At 37.9% G+C, this 25,476-nt stretch overlaps 1 protein-coding gene across 8 annotated transcripts in view; it reads left to right on the top strand.

Annotated features, from left to right (window-relative positions):
• Nucleotides 1-25,476, top strand: part of TASP1 (taspase 1) — a 249,730-nt gene that overhangs the window by 30,144 nt on the left and 194,110 nt on the right. For 6 of the 8 annotated variants that reach the window (XR_004668309.3, XR_004668308.3, XM_055105085.2 and 3 more), the window contains one exon: nt 21,610-21,730. The exons of 1 other annotated variant lie outside the window; for it this stretch is intronic. Coding sequence is in view for 5 of the 7 variants with exons in the window: in XM_055105085.2 (XP_054961060.1) it covers nt 21,610-21,730 (121 nt within the window). In the remaining 2 variants the exon portion in view is untranslated. Of the gene's footprint in view, nt 1-8,345; nt 8,421-21,609; nt 21,731-25,476 lie in introns of all 8 variants that reach the window. One more of the 8 variants, XM_055105086.2, reaches the window with a different exon arrangement.

The raw sequence follows: 25,476 nt of genomic DNA, 5'->3' as shown, positions 1-25,476 counted from the left end.
GCTATAGTTTTCTTTTTAATAAAAGCCCTCTGACCATCCCCAGTACTCCTATTGCTTACCTGTTTTATTTTTTCACTCTCGTGTTTACTGCTATCTGACATGTTATCTAATGTATTTAATTTCTTATTGTTTGTCTCCCTAAGCTAGAATTGAGGCTCCATGTAGGTAAGAATGTTTTTCTGTTTCGTTCACTGCTATATCCCCGTGGTTTAGATCAAGGATTGGCCAACTATGGCCAGAAAGCCAAATCTGGCCAGATGCCTGGTTTTGAATGGCCTGCAAACTAAGAATGATTTTCACTTTTTTAAATGGTTGAAACAAAATCAAAAGAAGAATAATATTTCATGACACCAGAGAAGTATATGAAATTCATATCTCAGTATCCATAAATGAAGTTTTATTGGAACACAGCCATGCTTATTCACTTGTGTATTTTCTATTGCTGCTTTTGTGCTACAGTGGCAGAGCTCAGTAGTTGTAGCATTGTCTATGTGGCCCACGAGGCCTGAACTAGTTAATATATCTTGCCCTTTACGGAAAAGATTTGCCGGGTACAATGGTGTCCAATAAATATTTGTTGAATTAATGACTCTTAACCTGTGCTACCACAGAGGAATCTAAATTGGAAATCTTTTAACCATCCAATTCTTGAAAATTTGAGCTTAATTGGCAACTAAACAAAAAAAAATTCCCCAAATGATTTTTTCAGTCAGTAATACAGTTTCATTGGCTTCCATTCATCCTGTAAATGAAAACTGATGTTGGGATACCAGAAAATTAGTAATTCTTAGAATAGTGCTAGCTAAGATAGGCATATTGTACAAGTTTTACTAGTGTTAGTTTGAAAAAGAGTATAATGACATGGAGTACATATCCTGTTTTTGTAAGTCTTTTAAAAAGATTCAAGAAAGTTCATTTCAAAAGCTTTTTCCCCACCTTTCTCAGCTTTAGAAGGTTAAAGGTATCTGCTTATCAATGAAGTTAGTAATTAAAATGATTTTTCTTTTTTTTTGAGACAGAGTCTTGCTCTGTCGCCCACCTGGAGTATGCAGTGGTGCAGTCTTGGCTCACTAAAGCCTTTGCCTCCCAGGTTCAAGGTTCAAGTGATTCTCCTGCTTCAGCCTTCTGAGTAGCTGAGATTACAGGCACCCGCCATCACGCCTGGCTAATTTTTGTATTTTTAGTGGAAATGGCATTTCATCATGTTGGCCGGGCTGGTCACAAACTCAATTAAAATGATTTTGATAGGACATTCAATTTTCAACAAGAGTTATATATTCTACTTTATTTCATGTATCTAATGATGTGTTTGTTGAATTTGCACTTGAGCGACAGCGTGTGAGTACTAACATATTAGTAATTTCCTGTTAATGTCTGACTTCTCCTTAAAGGAAGATTGGAAATTGGACAAACATAAATCATTTTATATAAAAATGATTTTATAATGTGCCAGTCTAGTTTTTGTATAATATTTGAAAACTAAATTGTTTGCATCTGTAAGAGCTGTTAATAGAGGTCTCATAATAGTCCTCAGAGATGCAGTATACCCTGGAGCCTTGCAAACAGTTCTTATATTATTTTATGCCTTCAGCAATGGACATTAAATGGGTAATACAAGTTGTGGTTTATAGCGAAAGAGTAATACTTTGCAGATCTTTGCCTTGGCTTGGGGTTCCAAAATTTCATTAATAGGAAAGGGTTTCCATGTCGTGGTGGGAGAGTAGCTCCTGACTTGCCTGTTGGCCTTTCTGCCCTCTCTTTGCTGGGTTGGTTAGTCAAAGGGCATCTCACTTCTTAAAGCCGTGTCTCCTTGAAAAGTTATGAATAAGCTTAAAATATATTTTGCTTTTAGAATTCCATTTTTTAGAAACAGAAAATACTGTTGCCTACGTTTGTTTAATTTCTCTTGTTTTAATCTTGAAAAGATTAGATTCTTAACACTCCACTACATTTTCCTGACATTTCTCTATAGGAGCAACCTGTAAGAATTAATAAGTATCAGCTTGCTTAAGGGGTTATAGCTCACAATAATTACTCTGTTTATATCTAGTTATAATTAACTGCTGTTCATTCATTCTGCAAATACTTATTGATTACCTACCTGCCATGTGCCAGGCATTGCCTTACATATTGGGATATAGCACCTAAAAAGACAAATTCTTTTTTTTTTTTTTGAGACGGAGTCTTGCTCAGTCGCCCAGGCTGGAGTGCAGTGGCGCGATCTCGGCTCACTGCAAGCTCCGCCTCCTGGGTTCACGCCATTCTACTGCCTTAGCCTCCCGAGTAGCTGGGACTACAGGCGCCCACTACCATGCCCAGCTAATTTTTTGTATTTTTAGTAGATACGGGGTTTCACCGTGTTAGTCAGGATGGTCTCGAGATCCTGACCTCATGATCTGCCCACTTTAGCCTCCCAAAGTGCTGGGATTACAGGCGTGAGCCACCGCGTCCAGCCTAAAAAGACAAATTCTTATATTTAAGGGTCTTACATTCTATTTGGAGGGGTAGACAAACAAAAATTATGTATACTGTCAGGTAGCGGAAAGTGCCATAAAGAAAAATAAAATAGAGATAAGAGAATGTTGGGAATGGCTGGGGAAATGCTATTCTAGATGGGTCAGTAAGGGGAGCACTCTCTGATAAAGCTGACTTTTGAACAGAGACATGAATGAAATGGGGGAGAAAGCCATGTGAAGATGTTGGGGAAGGGAGTTCTTGTTCAGAGAGAAAAGTACCCACTGTCCCTTCATATTCCACTTCATTCTTCTTTATAATACTAATCACCGTGGGACCTCAGGTATTTATACATACATGTGATGCATCTACACACACACACACACACACACACACGCACGCACGCACACACATGCAGTCTATATTTATGGGCCCTCTTCTTTCACTAGAAATCTCTCACCAAGCTCAGCATCTCAAAGGAATGAATGAATAATAGATGCAACAGCCCTGAGGTAGGGGCTTTCTTGGTGTGCTCAGAGAATCGCAGTGTGGGCTGGAGTGTGGTAAGAGAGAAGAATGCGGGGAGTAAGTTGAAAGAGGGAGGGAAGGGTCAGATCATGTAGGGCCTTGTAAATGTTGAAAATTAGGACTTTGGATTTTATTCTAAGTGTGCTAGGAAACCATTGTAGGTTTATGAACAGAGGAGTGACAGAGTCTGACAGATTTTAAAAGGAGCACTGGCTACTTACTGGACATGATTATTAATTACGCAAAATGAGTTACATCAGAAGATCAGATGACCACTTAAAAAGTTTATGTTTATTATTTTAAATTATTTAAATTTATTATTTTTTTTTTAGAGAAAGGTCTCACTCTGTTGCCCAGGCTGGAGCGCAGTGGTGCAATCATAGCTTACTGCAGCTTAGAGCTCCTGAGCTCAAGCAGTCCCCCTGATCTCCCTCCCGAGCAGCTGGGACTACAGGCATGCACCACCATGCCCAGCTATTTAAAAAAAAATTTTTGGAGAGATGGGGTCCTACTGTGGTGCCCAGGCTGGTCTCAAACCGCCGACCTTGAGTGATCCTCCTGTCTCAGCCTCCAAAAGTGATTTTATTATTTATAAGGGGCAAGTTAGTATATAGGCTGATTAGTTTATGTCAAGTAATAGGTATACTACTTTTTTGTCAGCTTTATTGGAGTATAATTTACATGCAACAAAATTGATGAATGTAAAGTGTACAATTTGATGAGTTTTGACAAATATATACAATTGTGTAACCACCAGTACAATCATGATGTATAACATTTCCATTACTCTCAAATTTCCCTCATACCTATCCACAGTGAATCCTCTCCCTCAGTGGCCCCTGGCAACCATTATCTGCTTTTTGTCACTATAGTTCAGTCTTTTCTAGATTTTATTCTAAATAGAATTATACAACTTGTGATCTTTTGTGACTGGCTTCTTTAACTCACGTAATGCTTTTGAGATTCACCCATATTGTTGGGTGTATAAGAAATATATATATATATATATGTGTATTATGTCTTTATGTAGACTTTATGTGAATTTATGTGAACATATGCTTTCATTTCTCACAGATAAAATTCTTAGGAATAGAATTGCTGAGTCTGTGGTGAGTGTATGCTTAACTTTAAAGAAAACTGCTAAACAATTTGCCATTTGTGTTCTCACTAGCAACATATATAATTCATTCAGATTTCCACAGATCTGCAGTTTTGCCAATACTTAGTTTTGTCAATCTTTTAAATTTTAGTCATTTTAGTGGTTATATAATGGTATCTGGTGGTTTTAATTTGCATTTCCCTAATGGCTACTGTTAATGAAAAAATTATTTATGACCCGTGTGAAAGGTGGTAAGGCAGACTTTATTCAAGGGAGGAACTATTGTGATAGCTGTAGGAACCACTGCTGTATTAGTTGCTTTCGCATTGCTATAAAGGAATACCTGAGGCTGGATAATTTATAAAGAAAAGAGGTTTATTTGGCTCTTGGCTCTGCAGGCTATACAAGCATGACACCAGCATCAGCTCAGCTTCTGGTGAGACCTCAGGAAGTTTAAAATAATGGTAGGAGATATCACATGGTGAGAGAGGGAGCAAGAAAGAGAGGGAAGAGGTGGCAGGCTCTTTTAAACAACCAGATCTCACATGGACTCATACAGTGAAAACTTACTGATTACTGTGAGAACAGCACCAAGCCATTCTATGAAGTATCCGCCCCCATGACCCAGATACCTCCTACTAGGCCCACCTCCAACATTGGAGGTCACATTTCAATACGAGATTTGAAGGAGACAAAACATCCAGACCATGTCAACTGCTATGGGATTTTGCAGTGAGGGAGAGAGATTGGGTTCAACTCTGAATACAGCATGGACAAGTGACAATTTATAGCTAAAAAACTGGGTAGGAGTCAGTGGATGGAAAATTACTAACAGGAAACATCACAGGTAAGGGGAGATTCTAGCTAAATCGACCTAACAGAATTCTTGCTGGAGACAGACCACAGTGATCAGATGTCACTTGGGGGATGGTGGAGAATGAGGAATCTGATTAAATATTGAGGGTGACCAGATATCAAGGGTGGGAGTATCTTGTTAGACTGATTTAGCAAGATTCTTATTAAAATTGAACAGTACAGAGATAAACATGGAAGTCCAAAAGTCTAGCCCAGTTGAAAAGTAGTTCAGGGAAATTTGAATAGAGTTTGATCAATAAGAGACATTTTATGGCTAATGATGCTAAGCATGTTTTCATGTGTTATTTGCAATCTATATAAAACTGTTTGCCCCTTAAAAACTTTGGATTGTCTTACTGCGTTATGTATGGATTTTTAAAAATAAATTCTGGATAGAAGTCCTTTAAGAGATAATATGTTTTATAAAATTTCTTCCAGACTGTGGTTTGATTTTTCTTTAATAAACTTATTTATTTTTATTTTTTTGAGACAGGATCTTGTTGTGTTTCCCAAGCTGGAGAGTGGTGGCATGATCATGGCTCACTGCAGCCTCCACCTCCTAGGCTCAATCGATCCTCCCACCTCAGCCTCCAGGGTAGCTGGGACTACATGCGTGTACCACTATGCTTGGCAAATTTTTGTATTTTTTTTTGTAGAGACTGAGTTTCACCATTTTTCTCAGGCTGGTCTTGAACTGCCGGATTCAAGCTGTCTGCCCACCTTGGCTTCCCAGAGTGTTAGGATTACAGGTGTGAGTCACCCTGCCTGGCCCATTTTTCTTTTTTCTTTTTTTCTTGAGATGGAGTCTTACTTTATCTCCCAGGCTAGAGTGCAGTGGCGTGATCTCAGCTCACTGCAGCCTCCACCCTCCGGGTTCAAGCGATTCTCTAGCCTCAGTCTCCAGAGTAGCTGAGATTACAGATGCACGCCACCATGCCCAGCTGCTTTTTGTATTTTTAGTAGAGATGGGGTTTTACCATGTTGACCAGGCTGGTCTTGAACTCCTGACCTCAGGTGATCCACCTGCCTCGGCCTCCCAAAGTGCTGGGATTACAGACATGAGCCACCAAGCCTGGCCCCATTTTTCTTTAATAAACTTATTTTAGAACAGTTTAAAGATTTACAAAACAATTGTGAAGATATTTTAGAGCAGGGGTCCGTAACCCTAGGGCCTCAGACTGGTATCAGTCTGTGGCCTGTTAGGAACTGGGCCACACAGTAGGAGGGGAATGGCGGGCAAGTGAGCATTACCGCCTGAGCTCTGCTTCCTGTCAGATCAGTGGTGGCATTAGATTCTTATAGCAGCAGGAGCCCTATTGTGAACTGCACATGTGAGGGATCTAGGTTGCATGCTCCTTATGAGAATCTAATGCCTGATGATCTGAGGTGGAACAGCTTCATTCTAAAACCATTCCCCACCCCATCCATGGAAAAATTGTCTTCCACGAAACTGGTCCCAGTGGTGCCAAAAAGGTTGGGGACCACTGGTTTAGAGAATTCTCATATGCTAATATCCAGTTTCCCTAATTAGCATCTTAATTAGCAGGTACATTTGTCATAATGAATGAACCTATATTGATACATTATTAACTGACATCCATACTTTGTTCAGATTTTCTTAGTTTTTGCCTAATGCCTTTTTTCCCTTCCAGGATTCCATCCAGGATACCACATTACATTTTTAGTTGTCATGTTTCTAGGTTCCTCTTGGCTGTGACAGTTTCTCAGACTTTCCTTGTTTTTTGTGACCATAACCTGTTTGAGGAATACTAGTCCAGTGTTTTGTGGAGTTTCCTTTAATTGAGATTTGTATGATGTTTTTGTCATGATTAGAATGGGGTTATGGGTGGCCGGGTGCGGTGGCTCACGCCTGTAATCCCAGCACTTTGGGAGGCTGAGGAGGGCAGATCACGAGGTCAGGAGATCACGACCATCCTGGCTAACACAGTGAAACCCCGTCTCTACTAAAAAAACACAAAAAAATTAGCTGGGCATGGTGGTGGGTACCTGTAGTCCCAGCTACTCGGGAGGCTGAGGCAGGAGAATGGCGTGAACCCAGGAGGTGGAGCTTGCAGTGAGTGGAGATCGAGCCACTGCACTCCAGCCTGGGCAACTGAGCGAGACTCTGTCTCAAAAAAAAAAAAAAAAAAAGAATGGGGTTATGGGTTTTTAGGTGGAAGACCTTAGAGATAAATTGTAATTCTCATCATACGATATCAAGGGTACATATTATGACCATGACTTATCACTGTTGATGTTGACTTGTGTCACATGCCTTACACAGTGTAGTGTTTGCTGGGTTTTTCCACTCTAAAGGTATTCTTTTTTCCCTCTACACATATACTGTATTCTTCAGAAGGAAGTCAGTATACGTACCTCACACTGAAGGAGTGGAGAGTTTTGCTTCACCTTCTTGAGCATGGAGTAACTAATATTTTTGGAATTCTTTTGCAAAAATTTTCTTTTTCCTCCTATTTATTTATGTATGTATTCATTCAGTAATGAATTTATATCAGTATGGACTCATGGATATTTACATTTTATCCTTTTAGTTGTAGTCTAATACTGCTTTATTAATTTTGTTGCTCAAATTGTTTCTGCTTTGGCCATTGGGAGCTCTTTCAGTTGGCCCTTGTGGCCCTTTGATATATCCCCATCATTATGATTTCTTTTTTTTATTTTTGAACACTTCCTTTCTGGTAGTATAAGATGCTCCAGGCTCATTTTTTTTTTTTTTTGAGACAGTTGCTGTCTCACTGTGTTGCCCAGGCTGGTGGAGTGCAGTGGCATGATCACAGCTCACTGCAACCTCAGCCTCCCAGGCTCAAGCCATCCTCCCACTTCAGCTGCTCAATAGCTGGGACTGCAGGTGCCTGCCATCACACCTGGCTAATTTTTGTATTTTATTTTTTAGAGATGGAGTTTCGCTGTGTTGCCCAGGCTGGTCTCGAACTCCTGAGCTCAAGTGATTCTCCTGTCTGGGCCTCCCAGAGGGTTGGGATTACAGGCATGAGCCACCACACCCGGCCAGGCTTACCTTGTACATTTCTTGCCTCAGTCCTAGAATCAGCCATTTCTCCAAGGAATACTGGTTACCTTATTGGAGAATAGTATTTGAATCCAAAGCTTGGTTCCTAGATGTGCTCGTTGGAGTATCATTGTTTATAGGGCCTCTCAGCTGACAGAGCAAGGAAATACATGTTTTTGTACTAACCTATGTATGTATGTATGTGTGCATATACATACACATATGTATATGTATAATGGCTTGCTTTTTTTAATTGCTTTTGAACAGTAAAGTAATTGATAAAATTCAATTATTTTTTCTTGTATAATATATGTTTTTCTGTGTAAGAAATACTTGCCTAATGTAAGGTCACAATACTTTATCCTGTTTTTTCTTTTACAGTGTTTATAGTTTTAACCCCTACATGTAGGTGTATGGTCCTTTTCAAAAACAATTTTTCCTGAATTCTAGTGTGAGGTAAATATCTTTTATTTCCTTTGTATATTTTTCTAGTACAGTTTCTTGAAAATGTTATTCTTTCTCCATTGAATTGCCTTGCCACCTTTGGCAAAAATTGACCATTTCTCTGTGTGTCTATTTCTGAACTCTATTCCATCTCTTTCATCTATATATGTAAATTTATGTCAATACCACACTCTTGAAATCTTGAAATCAGGCAATGTGAGTCCCTAAATTTCTTTTCAAGATTTCTTTGCTATTCTAGTTCCTTTGCATTTACATAAGTATTTTAAAACCAACTTGTCAATCTTTACAAGAAGAGAAAGACTGCCGGAATTTATATTGGGATTGTGTTGAACCTGTTGATCAATTTAATAATACTGAATTTTCCAGTTCATGAACATAGTATTTCTTTCCATTTATTGGATTTAAAAAATATCTCTCAAGATGATTTTGTGGTTTCCAGTGTACAAATCTTGTATGTATTATGTTTATTCCCAAGTATTTCATGTTTTGATGCTATGATAATTGATATTAAAAACATTTAATTTCCAATAGTTTATTACTACTATATAGAAAAAGTTTTTGTTTATATATTGATCTTGTATCCTATGAGCTTACTAACTCAGTGGTTCACTTAGCTTGTTTTTAAAATATAGACAAATGTAGGAATAACTATTTGTTTTTCATAAATAAGTTTTTATGTGGTTGAGAAGGTTGAGAAAGTTCCCTTCTGTTCCTTGTTTTCCAGGATCTTTTTTTTTTTAAATCACGAATGGATGTTGGATTTAGTTAGCCTCTTTATCTGTATCTACTGAGATGATCATATGGTTTTTTCCTTTTTCTCTTAATATGGTGAATTACATTGATTTTTTTTTTAAATTATACTTTAAGTTCTAGGGTAGATGTACACAACGTGCAGGTTTGTTACATAGCTATACATGTGCCATGTTGGTTTGCTGCACCCATCAACTCGTCATTTACATTAGGTATTTCTCCTAATGCTATCCCTCCCCCAGCCCCCCATCGCCTGACAGGCCCTGGTGTGTGATGTTCTCCGCCCTGTGTCCAAGTGTTTTCATTATTCAGTTCCCATCTATGAGTGAGAACATGCGGTGTTTGGTTTTCTGTCCTTGTGATAGTTTGCTGAGAATGATGGTTTCCAGCTTCTTCCATGTCCCTGCAAAGGACATGAACTCATCCTTTTTTATGGCTGCATAGAATTCCATGGTGTATATGTGCCACATTTCTTAATCCAGTCTATCATTGATGGATGTTTAGGTTGGTTCCAAGTCTTTGCTATTGTGAATAGTGCTGAAATAAACGTATGTGTGCATGTGTCTTTATAGTAGCATTATTTATAATCTTTTGGGCATATACCCAGTAATGGGATTGCTGGGTCAAATGGTCTTTCTAGTTCTAGATCCTTGAGGAATTGCCACATTGTCTTCCACAATGGTTGAACTAATTTACACTCCCACCAACAGTGTAAAAGCGTTCTTATTTCTCCACATCCTCTCCAGCATCTGTTGTTTCCTGACTTTGTAATGATCGCAGTTCTAATTGGTGTGAGATGATATCTCATTGTGGTTTTGATTTTCATTTCTCTGATGAGCAGTGATGATGAGCATATTTTCATGTGTCTGTTGGCTGCATAAATGTCTTCTATTGAGAAGTGTCTGTTCATATCCTTTGCCTACTTTTTGATGGGGTTTTTTTCTTGTAAATTTGTTTAAGTTCTTTGCAGATTCTGGATATTAGCCCTTTGTCAGATGAGTAGATTGCAAAAATTTTCTCCCATTCTGTAGGTTGCCTGTTCACTCTGATGGTAGTTTCTTTTTGCTGTGCAGAAGCTCTTTAGTTTAATTAGATCCCATTTGTCTATTTTGGCTTTTGTTGCCATTGCTTTTGGTGTTTTAGTTATGAAGTCTTTGCCCATGCCTGTGTCCTGAATGGTATTGTCTAGGTTTTCTTCTAGGGTTTTTATGGTTTTAGGTCTAACATTTAAGTCTTTAATCCATCTTGAATTAATTTTTGTATAAGGTGTAAGGAAGGGATCCAGTTTCAGCTTTCTACATAAGGCTAGCCAGTTTTCCCAGCACCATTTATTAAATAGGGAATCGTTTCCCCATTTCTTGTTTTTGTCAGTTTTGTCAAGGATCAGATGGTTGTAGATGTGTAGTGTTATTTCTGAGGCCTCTGTTCTGTTCCATTGATCTATATATCTGTTTTGGTACCAGTACTATGCTGTTTTGGTTACTGTAGCCTTGTAGTATAGTTTGAAGTCAGGTAGCATGATGCCTCCAGCTTTGTTCTTTTTGCTTAGGATTGTCTTGGCAATGCAGGCTCTTTTTTTGGTTCCATATGAACTTTAAAGTAGTTTTTCCAATTCTGTAAAGAAAGTCATTGGTAGCTTGATGGGGATGGCATTGAATCTATAAATTACCTTGGGCACTATGGCCATTTTCATGAAATTGATTCTTCCTACCCATGAGCATGGACTGTTCTTCCATTTGTTTGTGTCCTCTTTTATTTTGTTGAGCAGTGGTTTGTAGTTCTCCTTGAAGAGGTCCTTCACATCCTTTGTAAGTTGGATTCCTAGGTATTTTATTCTCTTTGTAGCAACCGTGAATGGGAGTTCACTCATGATTTGGCTCTCTGTCTGTTATTGGTGTATAGGAATGCTTGTGATTTTTGCACATTGATTTTGTATCCTGAGACTTTGCTGAAGTTGCTTATCAGCGTAAGGAGATTTTGGGCTGAGATGATGGGGTTTTCTAAATATACAATCATGTCATCTGCAAACAGGGACAATTTGACTTCCTCTTTTCCTAATTGAATACCCTTTATTTCTTTCTCCTGCCTGATTGCTCTGGCCAGAACTTCCAACACTATGTTGAATAGGAGTGCTGAGAGAGGGCATCCTTGTCTTGTGCCAGTTTTCAAAGGGAATGCTTCCAGCTATTGCCCATCCAGTATGATATTGGCTGTGGGTTTGTCATAGATAACTCTTATTATTTTGAGATACGTTCCATCAGTACCTAGTTTATTGAGAGTTTTTAGCATGAAGGCTGTTGAATTTTGTCGAAGGCCTTTTCTGCATCTGTTGAGATAATCATGTGGTTTTTGTTGTTGGTTCTATTTATGTGATGAATTATGTTTATGGATTTGCGTATATTGAACCAGCCTTGCATCCCAGGGATGAAGCCAACTTGATTGTGATGGATAAGCTTTTTGATGTGCTGCTGGATTCGATTTGCCAGTATTTTGTTGAGGATTTTTGCATCGATGTTCAACAAGGATATTGGTCTAAAATCCTCTTCTTCTGTTGTGTCTCTGCCAGGCTTTGGTATAAGGATGATGCTGGCCTCATAAAATGAGTTAGGGAGGAGTCTCTCTTTTTCTATTGATTGGAATAGTTTCAGAAGGAATGATACCAGCTCCCCTTTTTACCTCTGGTAGAACTCGGCTGTGAATCCGTCTGTCCTGGACTTTTTTTGTTGGTAGGCTATTAATTATTGCCTCAATTTCAGAGCCTGTTATTGGTCTATTCAGAGATTCAACTTCTTCCTGGTTTAGTCTTGGGAGGGTGTGTGTGTCCAGGAATTTATCCATTTCTTCTAGATTTTCTAATTTATTTGCATAGAGTTGTTTATAGTATTCTCTGATGGTAGTTTGTATTTCTGTGGGATTGGTGGTGATATCCCCTTTATCATTTTTTATTGCATCTATTTGATTCTTCTCTCTTTTCTTCTTTATTAGTGTTGCTAGCAGTCTATCTATTTTGTTGATCTTTTCAAAAAACCAGCTCCTGGATTCATTGATTTTGTGAAGGGTTTTTTGTGCCTCTGTCTCCTTCAATTCTGCTCTAAACTTAGTTATTTATTTGCCTTCTGCTAGCTTTTGAATTTGTTTGCTCTTGCTTCTCTAGTTCTTTTAATTGTGATATTACGGTGTTGATTTTAGATCTTTCCTGTTTTCTCTTGTGGGCATTTAGTGCTATAAATTTCCGTCTACACACTGCTTTACATGTGTCCCAGAGATTCTGGTATGTTGTGTCTTTGTTCTCATTGGTTTCAAAGAACATCTTTATTTCTGCCTTCATTTTGTTATTTACCCAGTCGTCATTCAGGAGCAGGTTGTTCAATTTCCATGTAATTGTGCTTTTTTTTTTTTTTTTTTTTTTTTTTTTTTACGAGTTTCACTCTTGTTGCCCAGGCTGGAGTGCAATGGTGTGATCTTGGCTCACTGCAACCTCCGCCTCCTGGGTTCAAGCGATTCTCCTGCCTCAGCCCCCCGAGTATGTGGGATTACAGGCATGCGCCACCATGCCTGGCTAGTTTTTTTGTATTTTTAGTAGAGATGGGGTTTCTCCATGTTGGTCAGGCTGGTCTCGAACTCCCCACCTCAGGTGATCCGCCCTCCTCGGCCTCCCAAAGTGCTGGGATTACAGGCGTGAGCGACCGCACCTGGCAGTTGTGCAGTTTTGAGTGAGTTTCTTAATCCTGAGTTCTAATTTGATTGCACTGTGGTCTGAGAGACAGTTCGTTGTGATTTCTGTTCTTTTACATTTGCTGAGGAGTGCTTTACTTCCAATTATGTGGTCAGTTTTAGAATAAGTGCAGTGTGGTGCTGGGAAGAATGTATATTCTGTTGATTTGGGGTGGAGACTTCTGTAGGTGTCTATTAGGTCTGCTTGGTGCAGAGCTGAGTTCAAGCCCTGGATATCCTTGTTAACCTTCTGTCTCGTTGATCTGTCTAATATTGACAGTGGGATGTTAAAGTCTCCCATTATTATTGTGTGGGAGTCTAAATCTCTTTTTAGGTCTCTCAGAACTTCCTTTATGAATCTGGGTGCTCCTGTATTTGGTGCATATATATTTAGGATAGTTAGCTCTTTTTGTTGAATTGATCCCTTTACCATTATGTAATGGCCTTCTTTGTCTGTTTTGATCTTTGTTGGTTTACAGTCTGTTTTATCAGAGACTAGGATTGCAACCCCTGCTTTTTTTTTGCTTTCCATTTGCTTGTTAGATCTTCCTCCACCCCTTTATTTTGAGCCTATGTGTGTCTCTGCACGTGAGATGGGTTTCCTGAATACAGCACACTGATGGGTTTTGACTCTTTATACAATTTGCCAGTCTGTGTCTTTTAGTTGGGGCATTTAGCCCATTTACATTTAAGGTTAATATTGTGATGTGTGAATTTGATCCTGTCATTATGATGTTAGCTGGTTATTTTGCCGTTAATTGATACAGTTTCTTCATAGCATTGATGGTCTTTACAATTTGGCATGTTTTTGCAGTGCCTGGTACTGGTTGTTCCTTTCCATGTTTAGTGCTTCCTTCAGGAGTTCTTGTAAGGCAGGCCTGGTGGTGACAAAATCTCTCAGCATTTGCTTGTCTGTAAAGGATTTTATTTCTCCTTCACTTAGGAAGCTTAGTTTGGCTGGATATGAAATTCTGAGTTGAAAATTCTTTTCTTTAAGAATGTTGAATATTGGCCCCCACTCTCTTCTGGCTTGTAGGGTTTCCACCAAGAAATCAGCTGTTAGTCTGATGGGCTTCCCTTTGTGGGTAACCCGACATTTCTTTCTGGCTGCCCTTAACATTTTTTCCTTCATTTCAACCTTGGTGAATCTGACAATTATGTGTCTTGGAGTTGCTCTTCTCGAGGAGTATCTTTTTGTGGTGTTCTCTGTATTTCCTGGATTTGAATGTTGGCCTGCCTTGCTAGGTTGGGGAAGTTCTCCTGGATGATATCCTGAAGAGTGTTTTCCAAGTTGGTTCCATTCTCCCTGTCACTTTGAGGTATACCAATCAGACGTAGATTTGGTCTTTTCACATAGTCCCATATTTCTTGAAGGCTTTGTTTGTTTCTTTTTACTCTTTTTTCTCTATTCTTGTCTTCTCACTTTATTTCATTAATTTAATCTTCAATCACTGATATCCTTTTTTCCACTTGATCGAATCAGCTATTGAAGATTGTGCGTGTGTCACAAAGTTCTCATGCCATGGTTTTCAGCTCCATCAGGTCATTTAAGGTCTTTTCTACACTGTTTATTCTAGTTAGCCATTTGTCTAACCTTTTTTCAAGGTTTTTCGCTTTTTGCGACGTGTTAGAACATGCTCCTTTAGCTCGGAGAAGTTTGTTATTACCGACCTTCTGAAGCCTACTTCTGTCATCTCCTCAAAGTCATTCTCCATCCAGCTTTGTTCCATTGCTGGCGAAGAGCTGTGATCCTTTGGAGAAGAGGTGCTCTGGTTTTTAGAATATTCAGTTTTTCTGCTCTGGTTTCTCCTCATCTTTGTGGTTTTATCTACCTTTTGTCTTTGATGTTGGTGACCTACAGATGGGGTTTTTGGTGTGGATGTCCTTTTTGTTGATGTTGATGCTGTTTCTTTCTGTTTGTTAGTTTTCCTTCTAACAGTCATGTCCCTCAGCTGCAGGTCCGTTGGAATTTGCTAGAGGTCCACTCCAGACCCTGTTTGCCTGGGTATCACCAGCAGAGGCTGCAGAACAGCAAATATTGCAGAATGGCAAATATTGCTACCTGATCCTTTCTCTGGAAGCTACATCTCAGAGGGGCACCCACCTGTATGAGGTGTCTGTCAGCCCCTACTGGGAGGTGTCTCCCAGTTAGGCTACACGGGGCTCAGAGACCCACTTGAGGAGGCAGTCTGTCCGTTCTCAGAGCTGAAATGCAATGCTGGGAGAACCACTGCTCTCTTCAGAGCTATCACACAGGGACGTTTAAGTCTGCAGAAGTTTCTGCTGCCTTTTGTTCAGCTATGCCCTCCCCACAGAGGTGGAGTTTGTAGAGGCAGTAGGCCTTGCTGAGTTGCGGTGGGCTCCACCCAGTTCAAGCTTCCCAGCCACTTCTTTTACCTATTCAAGCCTCAGCAATGGTGGACGCCCCTCCCCGCACCAGGCTGCAGCCTCGCAGGTTGATCTCAGACTGCTGCGCTAGTAGTGAGCAAGGCTCCATGGGTGTGGGACCTGCCGAGCCAGGCATGGGAGAGAATCTCCTGGTCTGCCGGCTGCTAAGACCATGGGAAAAGCACAGTATTTGGTCAGGAGTGTCCTGTTTTTCCAGGTACAGTCTGTCATGGCAGACTGTCAAAGGGAAATCCTCCGACCCCTTGTGCTTCCTGGGTGAGGCGACGCCCCACCCAGCTTCGGCTCACCCTCCGTGGCCTCCACCCACTGTCCAACCAGTCCCAGTGAGATGAACCAGGTACCTCAATTGGAAATGCAGAAATCACTTGTCTTCTGCATTGGTCACGTTGGGAGCTGCAGACCGGAGCTGTTCCTATTTGGCCATCATGGAATGGAAGGCGATTTTTTTTTAACTGTTTAATCAGCCTTGCATTTCTGGAATAAACGCTACTTGGTTATGATGTATTATCATTTTTAAGTTAATTAAGTTAAGGAAATTCTCCTCTATTCCTGGATTTCTGAGAGTTTTTAACATCATGAATGGATACTGAATTATTTTTAGGATGTTTTTGCAGCAAGTATTGATATGATCTTGTGATTTTTCCTGGTCTGTTAATTGATTTTCTAATGTTGGACTAGTCTTGTATTACTGGGATGTATTTCACTTGGCTATAATGTATTGTTCTTTTTATATATTGCTGGATTAGATTTGTTAATATTTTGTTAAGGATTTTTGCATGTATATTCAAGAGGGATGATGTTCCTCATTCTGAAGAAATTTGTAGCATTCATTGCTTATTAGAAAAGAAGGAAGATCTCAAATCAGTTATTTAACCTATCATTTTAAGAAACTAGAAAAAGAGAAGCATGTCATATCCAAAGTATACAAAAAGAAAAAAAATTATACAAAAGGAAAAAAGTAGAAATCAATGAAATAGAAAACAGAAAGTCAACCAAACCAATAGTTAAGTTAGTTCTTTAAAAGATTAATAAAATTTATCAACATCAAGCCAGACTGATTAGGAATGTGAAAGAAGAGTCAGACATCACTAATATGAGCAATGAGAGAAGGGATGTTTTGATATATTTTTGGTAATATCTCCTAATATGCTTTTACTTTTAGCTGTCTATGCTCTTATAATTAAGTACAGTTTCTTGTAAAGTTTTCTGTCAGTGAGCCTCTAATTCAAGTGCTTAGACAATTTGAATATAATTTTTTTTTTTTTTTTGAGACAGAGTTTCGCTTTCATTGACCAAGCTGGAGTACAGTGGTGCTATCTCGGCTCACTGTAACCTCTGCCTTCTGGTTTCAAGTGATTCTCCTGCCTCAGCCTCCCGATTAGCTGGGATTACAGGTGCCCGCCACCATGCCCAGCTAATTTTTTTATTTTTAATAGAGACAGGATTTCACCATGTTGGCCAGGCTGGTCTTGAACTCCTGACCTTGTGATCCGCCTGCCTTGGCCTCCCAAAGTGCTGGGATTACAGGTGTGCGCCACTGTGCCCAGCTAAATTTAATGTAATTGTTGATATGGCTGCATATAAAGCAATCATCTCGTTATTTTCTATTCCTTTCATCTCTACTTTGTTCTTATTTCTTCTTCTTATGCTATCTTTTGAGGATTTAAAAAAAATGAACCATTTTTTTCTCCACTTTTGTCCTATTAGCTATACTTCTTTTATTTTTTTAGTAGTTGCCCTACCATTTGCAAAATACACTTTTGGATTATCATAGTCTACTTTCAAATTATATTAATATTATAGGCCTTCATGTATAATGTCAGAAGCTTGTAACATTACACTTCCATTCATTCCTCACAATCTTTGTGCTACTTGTGCCCTATAGTTTGCACCTGTGTATGTTATAAACCCCATGATACATTGTTAGTATTTTTGCTTTAAACAATTATCATTTGAAACACTTTGAAAATGAGATAAAAGTTCTTTATATCTTCCCACTTATTTAGAGTATTAATCACTTGCATTCTTTTGCATATCCCAGATTTACATGTGGTGTCTTTTTTGTTTGGCCTGTAGAATATCCTTTAACATTACTTATAGTGTAGGTTTGCTGGTGAAAAATTATCCCAATTTTTATGTGTCTGAAGAAGTCTTTATTTTGCCTTTACTTAATGAAGACATTTTGTAGTTTTCTCAGTTTTTAGTTTGTTTCATCTCTTAGTTCTTTAAAGAGATTACTCCATTGTCTTCTGTCTTGCATTGTTTCTGACCAGAAATCTGCTTTAATATTTTTGTTCATTTTCACATGTGTCTTTTTGCTCTTGTTGCTCTTAAGATTTTATTGCTGGTTTTCAGCATTTTGATTATGATGTACTCTGTTGTATTTTTATTCATATTTCTTTTATTTGGGGATTGTTGAGCTTCTTGGATTTGTATGTTCATAGTGTTTATTAAGTTTGGATAATTTTTGGCTAATATTTTTATTGTTCATCCATTTGTCTACTTTTATTTGGGACTCCAGTTACGTGCATGTTGGATCATTTGATATTTCCCATTCTTCTCCAGTACTGTTTTTTTCTTTCTTTTCCTCCTCCTTTTCTTTTTCTTCTTTTTCCTTTTCTTAGTATTTTTTTCACTTTGTCATTTATTTGGATAATTTCTATTGCTATATTATTACGTTTATTGCTATTTTCTTCTGCAGTGCCAAATTTACTGTTAACCATTTTCAAAGTGCTTTTACCTTAAATTATTGTCTACTTCATCTCTAAAAATTTTTATTTTTATTTATTTATTTTTTTTGAGACAGTGTGTCGCTCTGTCACCCAGGATGGAGTGCAGTGGCATGATCTCAGCTCACTGCAGCCTCCACCTCCCGGGTTCAAGTGATTCTCCTGCCTCAGCTTCCTGAGTAGCTGGGATTACAGGTGAGCACCACCATGCCCAGCTAATTTTTGTATTTTTAGTAGAGATGGGGTTTCACCATGTTGGCCAGGCTGGTCTCGAATGCCTGACCTTGTAATCCTCCCGCCTTGGCCTCCCAAAGTGCTGGGATTACAGGTGTGAGCTGCTGTGCCTGGTCAAAAATTTTTACAGTTGTTTTTTCTTTCCTTCTTTTGCTAATGCTTTCATATACCTACCTGAACATATAGAGTATGTTTATATGATCAAGTTTAACATTGTTAGCTAACATTAAAATTGTTTGCTAATTTGGTCATTGTTGTCATTTCTGCGTTTGTTATCATTTGATATTTATTCTGGTTGTGGGCCATATTATTCTGCTTACTTGCATGTCCGTACATCCTTCCCAACATGTGTTGTTATCTGTATGATTATAGCCATCCATGTGGGTTTGAAGTAGTATTTTGTTGTGGGTTTTGATTTGCCTTTTCCTGATGACAAAAGATGTTGAACATTTTTCTTTTTCTTTTTTTGAGACAGAGTCTCGCCCTGTCACCCAGGCTGGAGTGCAGTGGTGCAAGATCTTGGCTCACTACAACCTCTGCCTCCTGGGTTCAAGCGATTCTCGTGCCTCAGCCTCCTGAGTAGCTGCGATTACAGATGACCACCACCATGTCCGGCTGATTTTTGTATTGTTAGTAGAGACAGGTTCTCACCATGTTGGCCAGGCTTGTTTTGAAGTCCTGGCCTCAAGTGATCTGCCTGCCTCGGCCTCCCAAAGTGCTGGGATTACAGGTGTGAGCCACCATGGCTGGCCACATTTTTCTGTTTTTAGAATTGATTTTTATCTATTTATTTTTTAGAGACAGGGTCTCACTTTGTTGCCCAGGCTGGAGTACAATGGCATGAACATCTTTTCATGTGCTTGCTGTTGATTTATATATCTTATTTGGAGAAATGTTAATTCATATTCTTTTCCCATTTTTAAATTGTGTCATCTTTTTGTTTTAGAGTTGTAGAATTTTTTTAAATATATATTCTGGATATAAATCCCTTATTAGATACATGGCTTGAAATTTTTTCTTCCATTTTGTGTTTTTTTCCCCCTATTTTCTTTATGGTGTCCTTTGAAATAAAAGTTTTAAATTTTGATGAAGTCCTATTTACCTAGTTTTTTCTTTGGTTGTTTGTATTTTTGGTGTCAAATCTGAAACTATTTTGTTATCCAAGGTTATGAACATTTGTTGTTATGTTTTCTTTGAAGAGTTAGGTAGTTTTAGCTCTTACATACAGGCCTTTGGTCCACTTTGAGTTAATTTTTATACATGGTGTGAGATAGGGGTCCAACTTCATTTTCTTACATGTGGATATCTAATTGTCCCAGTACCATTTATTGAAAAGACTATACCTTCTGGCCAGGCGCGGTGGCTCATGCCTGTAATCCCAGCACTTTGGGAGGCCGAGGCGGGTGGATCACGAGGTCAGGAGATCGAGACCATCCTGGCTAACACGGTGAAAACCCTGTCTCTACTAAAAATACAAAAAATTAGCTGGGCATGGTAGTGGGTGGCTGTAGTCCCACCTACTCAAGAGGCTGAGGCAGGAGAATGGCGTGAACCCAGGAGGCAGAGCTTACAGTGAGCCGAGATCACACCACTGCACTCCAGCCTGTGCAACAGAGCAAGACTCCATCTCAAAAAAAAAAAAAACCCCACGAAAGACTATACCTTCTTTATTGAATTGTTGTGGCAACCTTGTTGAATTGATTATAAGGGTGTATTATTTCTGGATTCTCATTTCTATTATATCAATTTATGTATCTATCCTTAGCTATATGTCTATATTACACTGTCTTGATTACTGTAGTTTTGTAGTAAGTATGAGTCCTTCAGTTCTGTTCTTTTCAAGATTGTTTTGGTTATTCTACGTCTCTTGCATTTCCATATGAATTTTAGGATCAGCCTGTCAGTTTCTGCCAAAAAAAGTAGCTAGGATTTGATAAAGGATTATTTTGAATTAGATTGATTTGGGGAGTATTGCCATTGTAACAACATTAAGCCTTCTGGTCCACGTACATAGAATGTTTTCCACCTATTTAGGTATTGAATTAAAAATTTTTTCAATGTGTTTTACGGTTTTTAGCATACAAGTCTTATACTTCTTTTAAAAATGTATTTCTGTTTTTTTGTTTTTGATGTTATTGTGAGATTTTCTTGATTTCATTTTTAGATTGTTTATCGCTAATATATAAAAATCCAGTTGATTTTTGCACATTAATCTCATATCCTGCAACCTTCCTAAACTTATTAATTCTAATTTTTTTTTAGTGGATTCTTTAGGATTTTCTACATACAGCATCATGTTATCTTGAAACAGACAATTTTACTTCTTCTTTTCCAATCTAGACCTACCTACCTTCCTTCCTTCCTTTTCTTTTCCTTCCTTCCTTCCTTCCTTCCTTCCTTCCTTCCTTCCTTCCTTCCTTCCTTCCTTCCTTCCTTCCTTCCTTCCTTCCTTCCTTTCTTTCTTTCTTTCTTTCTTTCTTTCTCCTTTTTGTCTAATTGTCTGGTTAGATTGTACAGTATATTGGTGAATAGGTACTGAGAGTGGATATCCTTGTCTTGTTCCTGATCTTAGGGGAAGGCATCCAGTCTTTCACCATTAATTATAATGTTAACTCTGGACTTTTTTTTTGGCGTAATTATGGTTTGCTGGAGCCTCAATCTCCTAGGCTTCAGTGATCTCCAACCTCAGCCTCCCGAGCAGCTGGCACCACAGATGCATACCACCACACCTGGCTAAGTTTTAAATTTTTTTGTATAGATGGTGTCTCACTGTGTTGCCCAGAGTGGTCTTGAACAGCTAGGCTCAAGTGATCCTCCCACCTCGGCCTCCCTAAGTGTTGGGATTACAGGTGTGAGCCACTGCGCCTGGCCTGGCCTTTTCATTGATCCCCTTTGTCAAGTTAAGAAGTTCCCTTATCTAGTTTTCTGTTTTTCTCATGAAAGGGTGTTGGATTTTGTCAGATGCCTTTTTTCTGTGTTTTTTTTTGATACAATCATGTTTTTTCCCCTGTATTTTATTAATACAGGGTATTACATTGATTTTCAGATATTAAACCAATCTTACTTTCCTCTTGTTTGTGATATACAGTCCCTTTTATATTTTGCTGGATTTGTTTTGCTGCTATTTCTTTGATGATTTTTTTGGTCAATATTTACAAAGTATATTGATCTGTACTTTGCTGATGATATCTTTGTCATGTTTTAACATCAGGGTGGTATTGGCATCATACTATGTGTTGGAAAGTATTCTCTCACCTTCTAGCTTTTAGAAAATTTCATGAAGGATTGACATTAATACTTTTTTTAAGACTAATGATATTTTAATTTTTGTTTTTGTCTTTTAGGATTCTCCTTTTACAAATGCAGGAATGGGATCTAATCTAAATCTGTTAGGTGAAATTGAGTGTGATGCCAGCATAATGGATGGAAAATCCTTAAATTTTGGAGCAGTTGGAGCACTGAGTGGTATGTGGGCATTATGACCTACTATCTTTGGAAAATCATGCACGTGACCATTTCATGCCTTCTAAAGATGATTACAGTCTTTTTCACCATTTCTGCTTGGAATAGTGTTTAAAACAAATGTTCTTTTTTTATTGAATTTAAAACATACAGTCTTAGTTATAAGTAGTTTTTGGTTTGAATTTGATCATTCTCCTGTATCCCTTGAAGAGATTAAAGACATTTAAGACATGATTTAGAATATTAATTTTATAATTTGAAATACACACTGTATTTTTTGTTGTAAAAAATTTCAGGTAATATAAATAAAATTTACCTTTGATCCTCCAAAAGATCTTTTCTTTCTCATTTCCTTTCCCCATGGGGTTTAACCAGTAAAAATCCAGTGCTTTTATCTATATTTTTATGTAACAGAAACACAGTTTTATTTTGTGCCTGTATTTGTTTTCTTAAAAAATAAATGTGTTAATTATTATAAACTTTTTAGATTTAAATATAGTCTTTTGGAGATTTTTTCCACATCAGTACATAAAAGATATGTCTCATGTTTTATGATTCATTTATTAAAGCAAAATATACATGAAGTATGTATTTTATGTGTACAGCTTCATGAATTTTTAGATGTAGACACCATATAAGCCACCACCTAGATCAAGACATTAAACATTTCCATGTCAAAAGGTAGAACATTTTCATAATCCTGGAAGGACCCCTTATGCTTCTCCTTGGTCCATACTTCTTATGTTCTCTTCCCTCATGCTAACTTTGGGTACCATAGATTAATTTGCCTGTTCCTAAAATTTACATGAGTGGGATCAGACACTTCTGTGTCTGTTTTCTTTTGCTTAATGTTATGCCTGTGAGATGGATCCATGTTTTGTGTCAGTAGTATTTTATTTTTTACCACTTAGTAGTATTTCATTGAATGGATATACCATAACTTCTGTATTTACTCTCCTCTTAATGGGCATATGAAATTTCTAGCTTTTTACTTTTTTGAGTAAAACTTCAGTGAATATTATTTTACATGTCTTTTGGTAGACATATGTACTTCTGTTTTTTTTTTTTTTTTGAGATGGAGTCTCATTCTGTTACCCAGCCTGGAGTGCAGTGGTGCGATCTCGGCTCACTGCAACCTCTGCCTCCTGGGTTCAATTGATTCTTCTGCCTCAGCCTCCCAAGTAGCTGGGATTACAGGCACCCACCACAGTGCCTGGCTAATTTTTGCATTTTTAGTAGAAACAGGGTTTCACCATGTTGGCCAGGCTGGTCTTGAACTCCTGACCTCAAGTGATCTGCCGGCTTCAGCCTCCCAAAGTGCTGAGATTATAGGCGTGAGCCACTGTGCCTGGCCACGTATGTACTTCTTTAGGTACATATGCATATATATTTTGTTTTAATAGATACTGCCGGTTTTCAAAAGTAATTGTTGCAATTTATACTCCTACTAGCAGTGTAGGAGCTTTTCAGTTACTCTGCATCCTTGCCAATTTTTGGTATTGTTAATTGTTTTTAAAATTCAGCCATTTTGATGTGTGTGTAGTGGTATTATTGAGTGTCCCTAGTGACTTATGTGTGTAGTGGTATTCAATTTGAGTGTCCCTAGTGACTTATAAGAGCCTTTTCATATGCTTATTGACCATTTAGATAGCCTTGTTGAGAAGTGCATATTTGCATCTTTTGCAGATTTTTATTTGATTATATCTTTTATTGATTTGTTGGAGTATTTTAAATATTTTACATACAGATCCTTTGTAAGATACATGTATTATGGATATCTTCTCCCAGTCTATGGTTTGCCTTTGCAGTCTCTTAATGGTGTTTTTTGATGAATAGAAGTTTCTGATTTTAATGAAGTTTAAGTTAGCAACCTTTTCTTTTGTGATTAACTCTTTGTATTTTAAGTTTTTGCCTGTTCAAAGTTATGAAGATAATCTTCATTCTTTTCTTTCTGTAATTTTATTGTTTTTATCCTTCATGTTTAGCTTTCTTATCAAGCTCAGATTAATTTTTGTATATGTAACATAGGGGTCAACATTTATTTATTTTTTCCTCATATGGATATCCAAATGGTCCATTGCCCTCTATTGAAAGGAAGTCTTTTCCTCACAGAATTGTGTTGGGAAATTAGGTGACTGTGTGATAATTTGTTTCTGTACCCTGTTATGGCTGCTTTCAAAAATGAGTTGGGGACTTTTTTTTCCCCCATTCTTTGAAAAGGTTTGTATATGATTGGAATAATTACTTTTTAATTGTTTGAAGGAATTCACAAATTATTTCAAATTAACGGGGTTTTCTTTGTGGGAAATTTTAAAAAGTAGGATTCAATATTTTTAACATTTATATGATTATATTTTATTTTTCATGTGCGTTTTTCTAGGAATTTGTCTATTTCATATGAGTTGTCAAATTTATTTGCCTGAAGACATTTTAGTTAGCTTTCTTTGTTGATTTCTAGTTTAATTCCACTGTGGCCAGAGAATATACTATGTATGATACCAATCCCTTGAAGCTTTTAGAGACTTGCTGTATGGCCCAGATTATGGTGTGTTTTGGTAAATTTCCACGTGAACTTCAAAAGAATATGTATTCTGGAGTTGTTGAGTACAGTGCTCTGTGTGTGTCACTTAGGTCAATTTGGTTATTTATTTGTTCTGATCTTTTATATCCTTTCTTTTTAATTAGTTTTAATTTTAGTTTCTCTTATTATGCAGTTTTATTGGTATTTAATAAAATTTCGTGTGTTTGAAGGCCATTAGCATTTCTCTGTGTACTACCTGTTCATACCTCTTGTGTGGCTTGCGTTTTAACCCTGTTTATAATGTCCTTAATCATATTGGAATTAAACATTTTTGTTTGTCAAACTTACTACTTTCTCTTTTGTGGCTTTTGTATTTTGTATTTCTTAAAGTCTCTCATAATTTATAAGCACAATTTACTTGTATTTTCTTCTAACATATGTATAGTTTATTTTTCATTTACCTCTTGAATGCATTTTTTTCTGAAATGACTGCAAATTGTTCCTACATAGTTAATTGAATAACAAGAAGTACAGTTTGTTAAATGACAGTAATACCGTAGGCATTGTTCTACAGTGGTTTACATATTTATTTATTTATTTATTTATTTTTGATATGGAGTCTCGCTCTGGGTGTTGGCCGAGGTTGGAGTGCAGTGGTGCGATCTTGGCTCACTGCAACCTCTGCCTCTTGGGTTCAAGTGATTCTCCTGCCTCAGCCTCCTGAGTAACTGGGATAACAGGTGTGTGCCACCACGCCTGGCTAATTTTTATATTTTTAGTAGAGACGGGTTTCACCATGCTGGCCAAACTGGTCTTGAACTCCTAACCTCAGGTGATCCACCCACCAGCCTCCTAAAGTGCTGAGATTACAGGCGTGAGCCACCACATCCAGCCCAGTGGTTTACATATTTTGAATCATTTAGTTCTCACAATACCCTTATGAGGCCTATGCTTTTATCCTATGTAATACCGTTATGAGGCCTATGCTTTTATCCTATGTAATACCATTTTGAGGTCTATGCTTTTAAATCATTTAATTCTCACAATACGCTCATGAGGTCTATGCTTTACAGATGAGGAAACTGAGACACAAGAGAGATTTAGTAGTTTGTCCAAGGACATTGTATTAGTCTGGGTAAAACTAGAAGACAGAAACCATACCATAGTTTAAATAGAAGTTTAATATAAAGAGTTATTAAGCAGTGATTGAAGAGTAACTCTATAAACA

The sequence above is a fragment of the Pan paniscus genome, chromosome 21 (genome assembly GCF_029289425.2).
Source record: "Pan paniscus chromosome 21, NHGRI_mPanPan1-v2.0_pri, whole genome shotgun sequence".
NCBI classification, from domain to species: Eukaryota; Metazoa; Chordata; class Mammalia; order Primates; family Hominidae; genus Pan; species Pan paniscus.
Note: the sequence above shows the minus strand (reverse complement) of the source record. Positions and strands in the feature narration are given on the sequence as shown.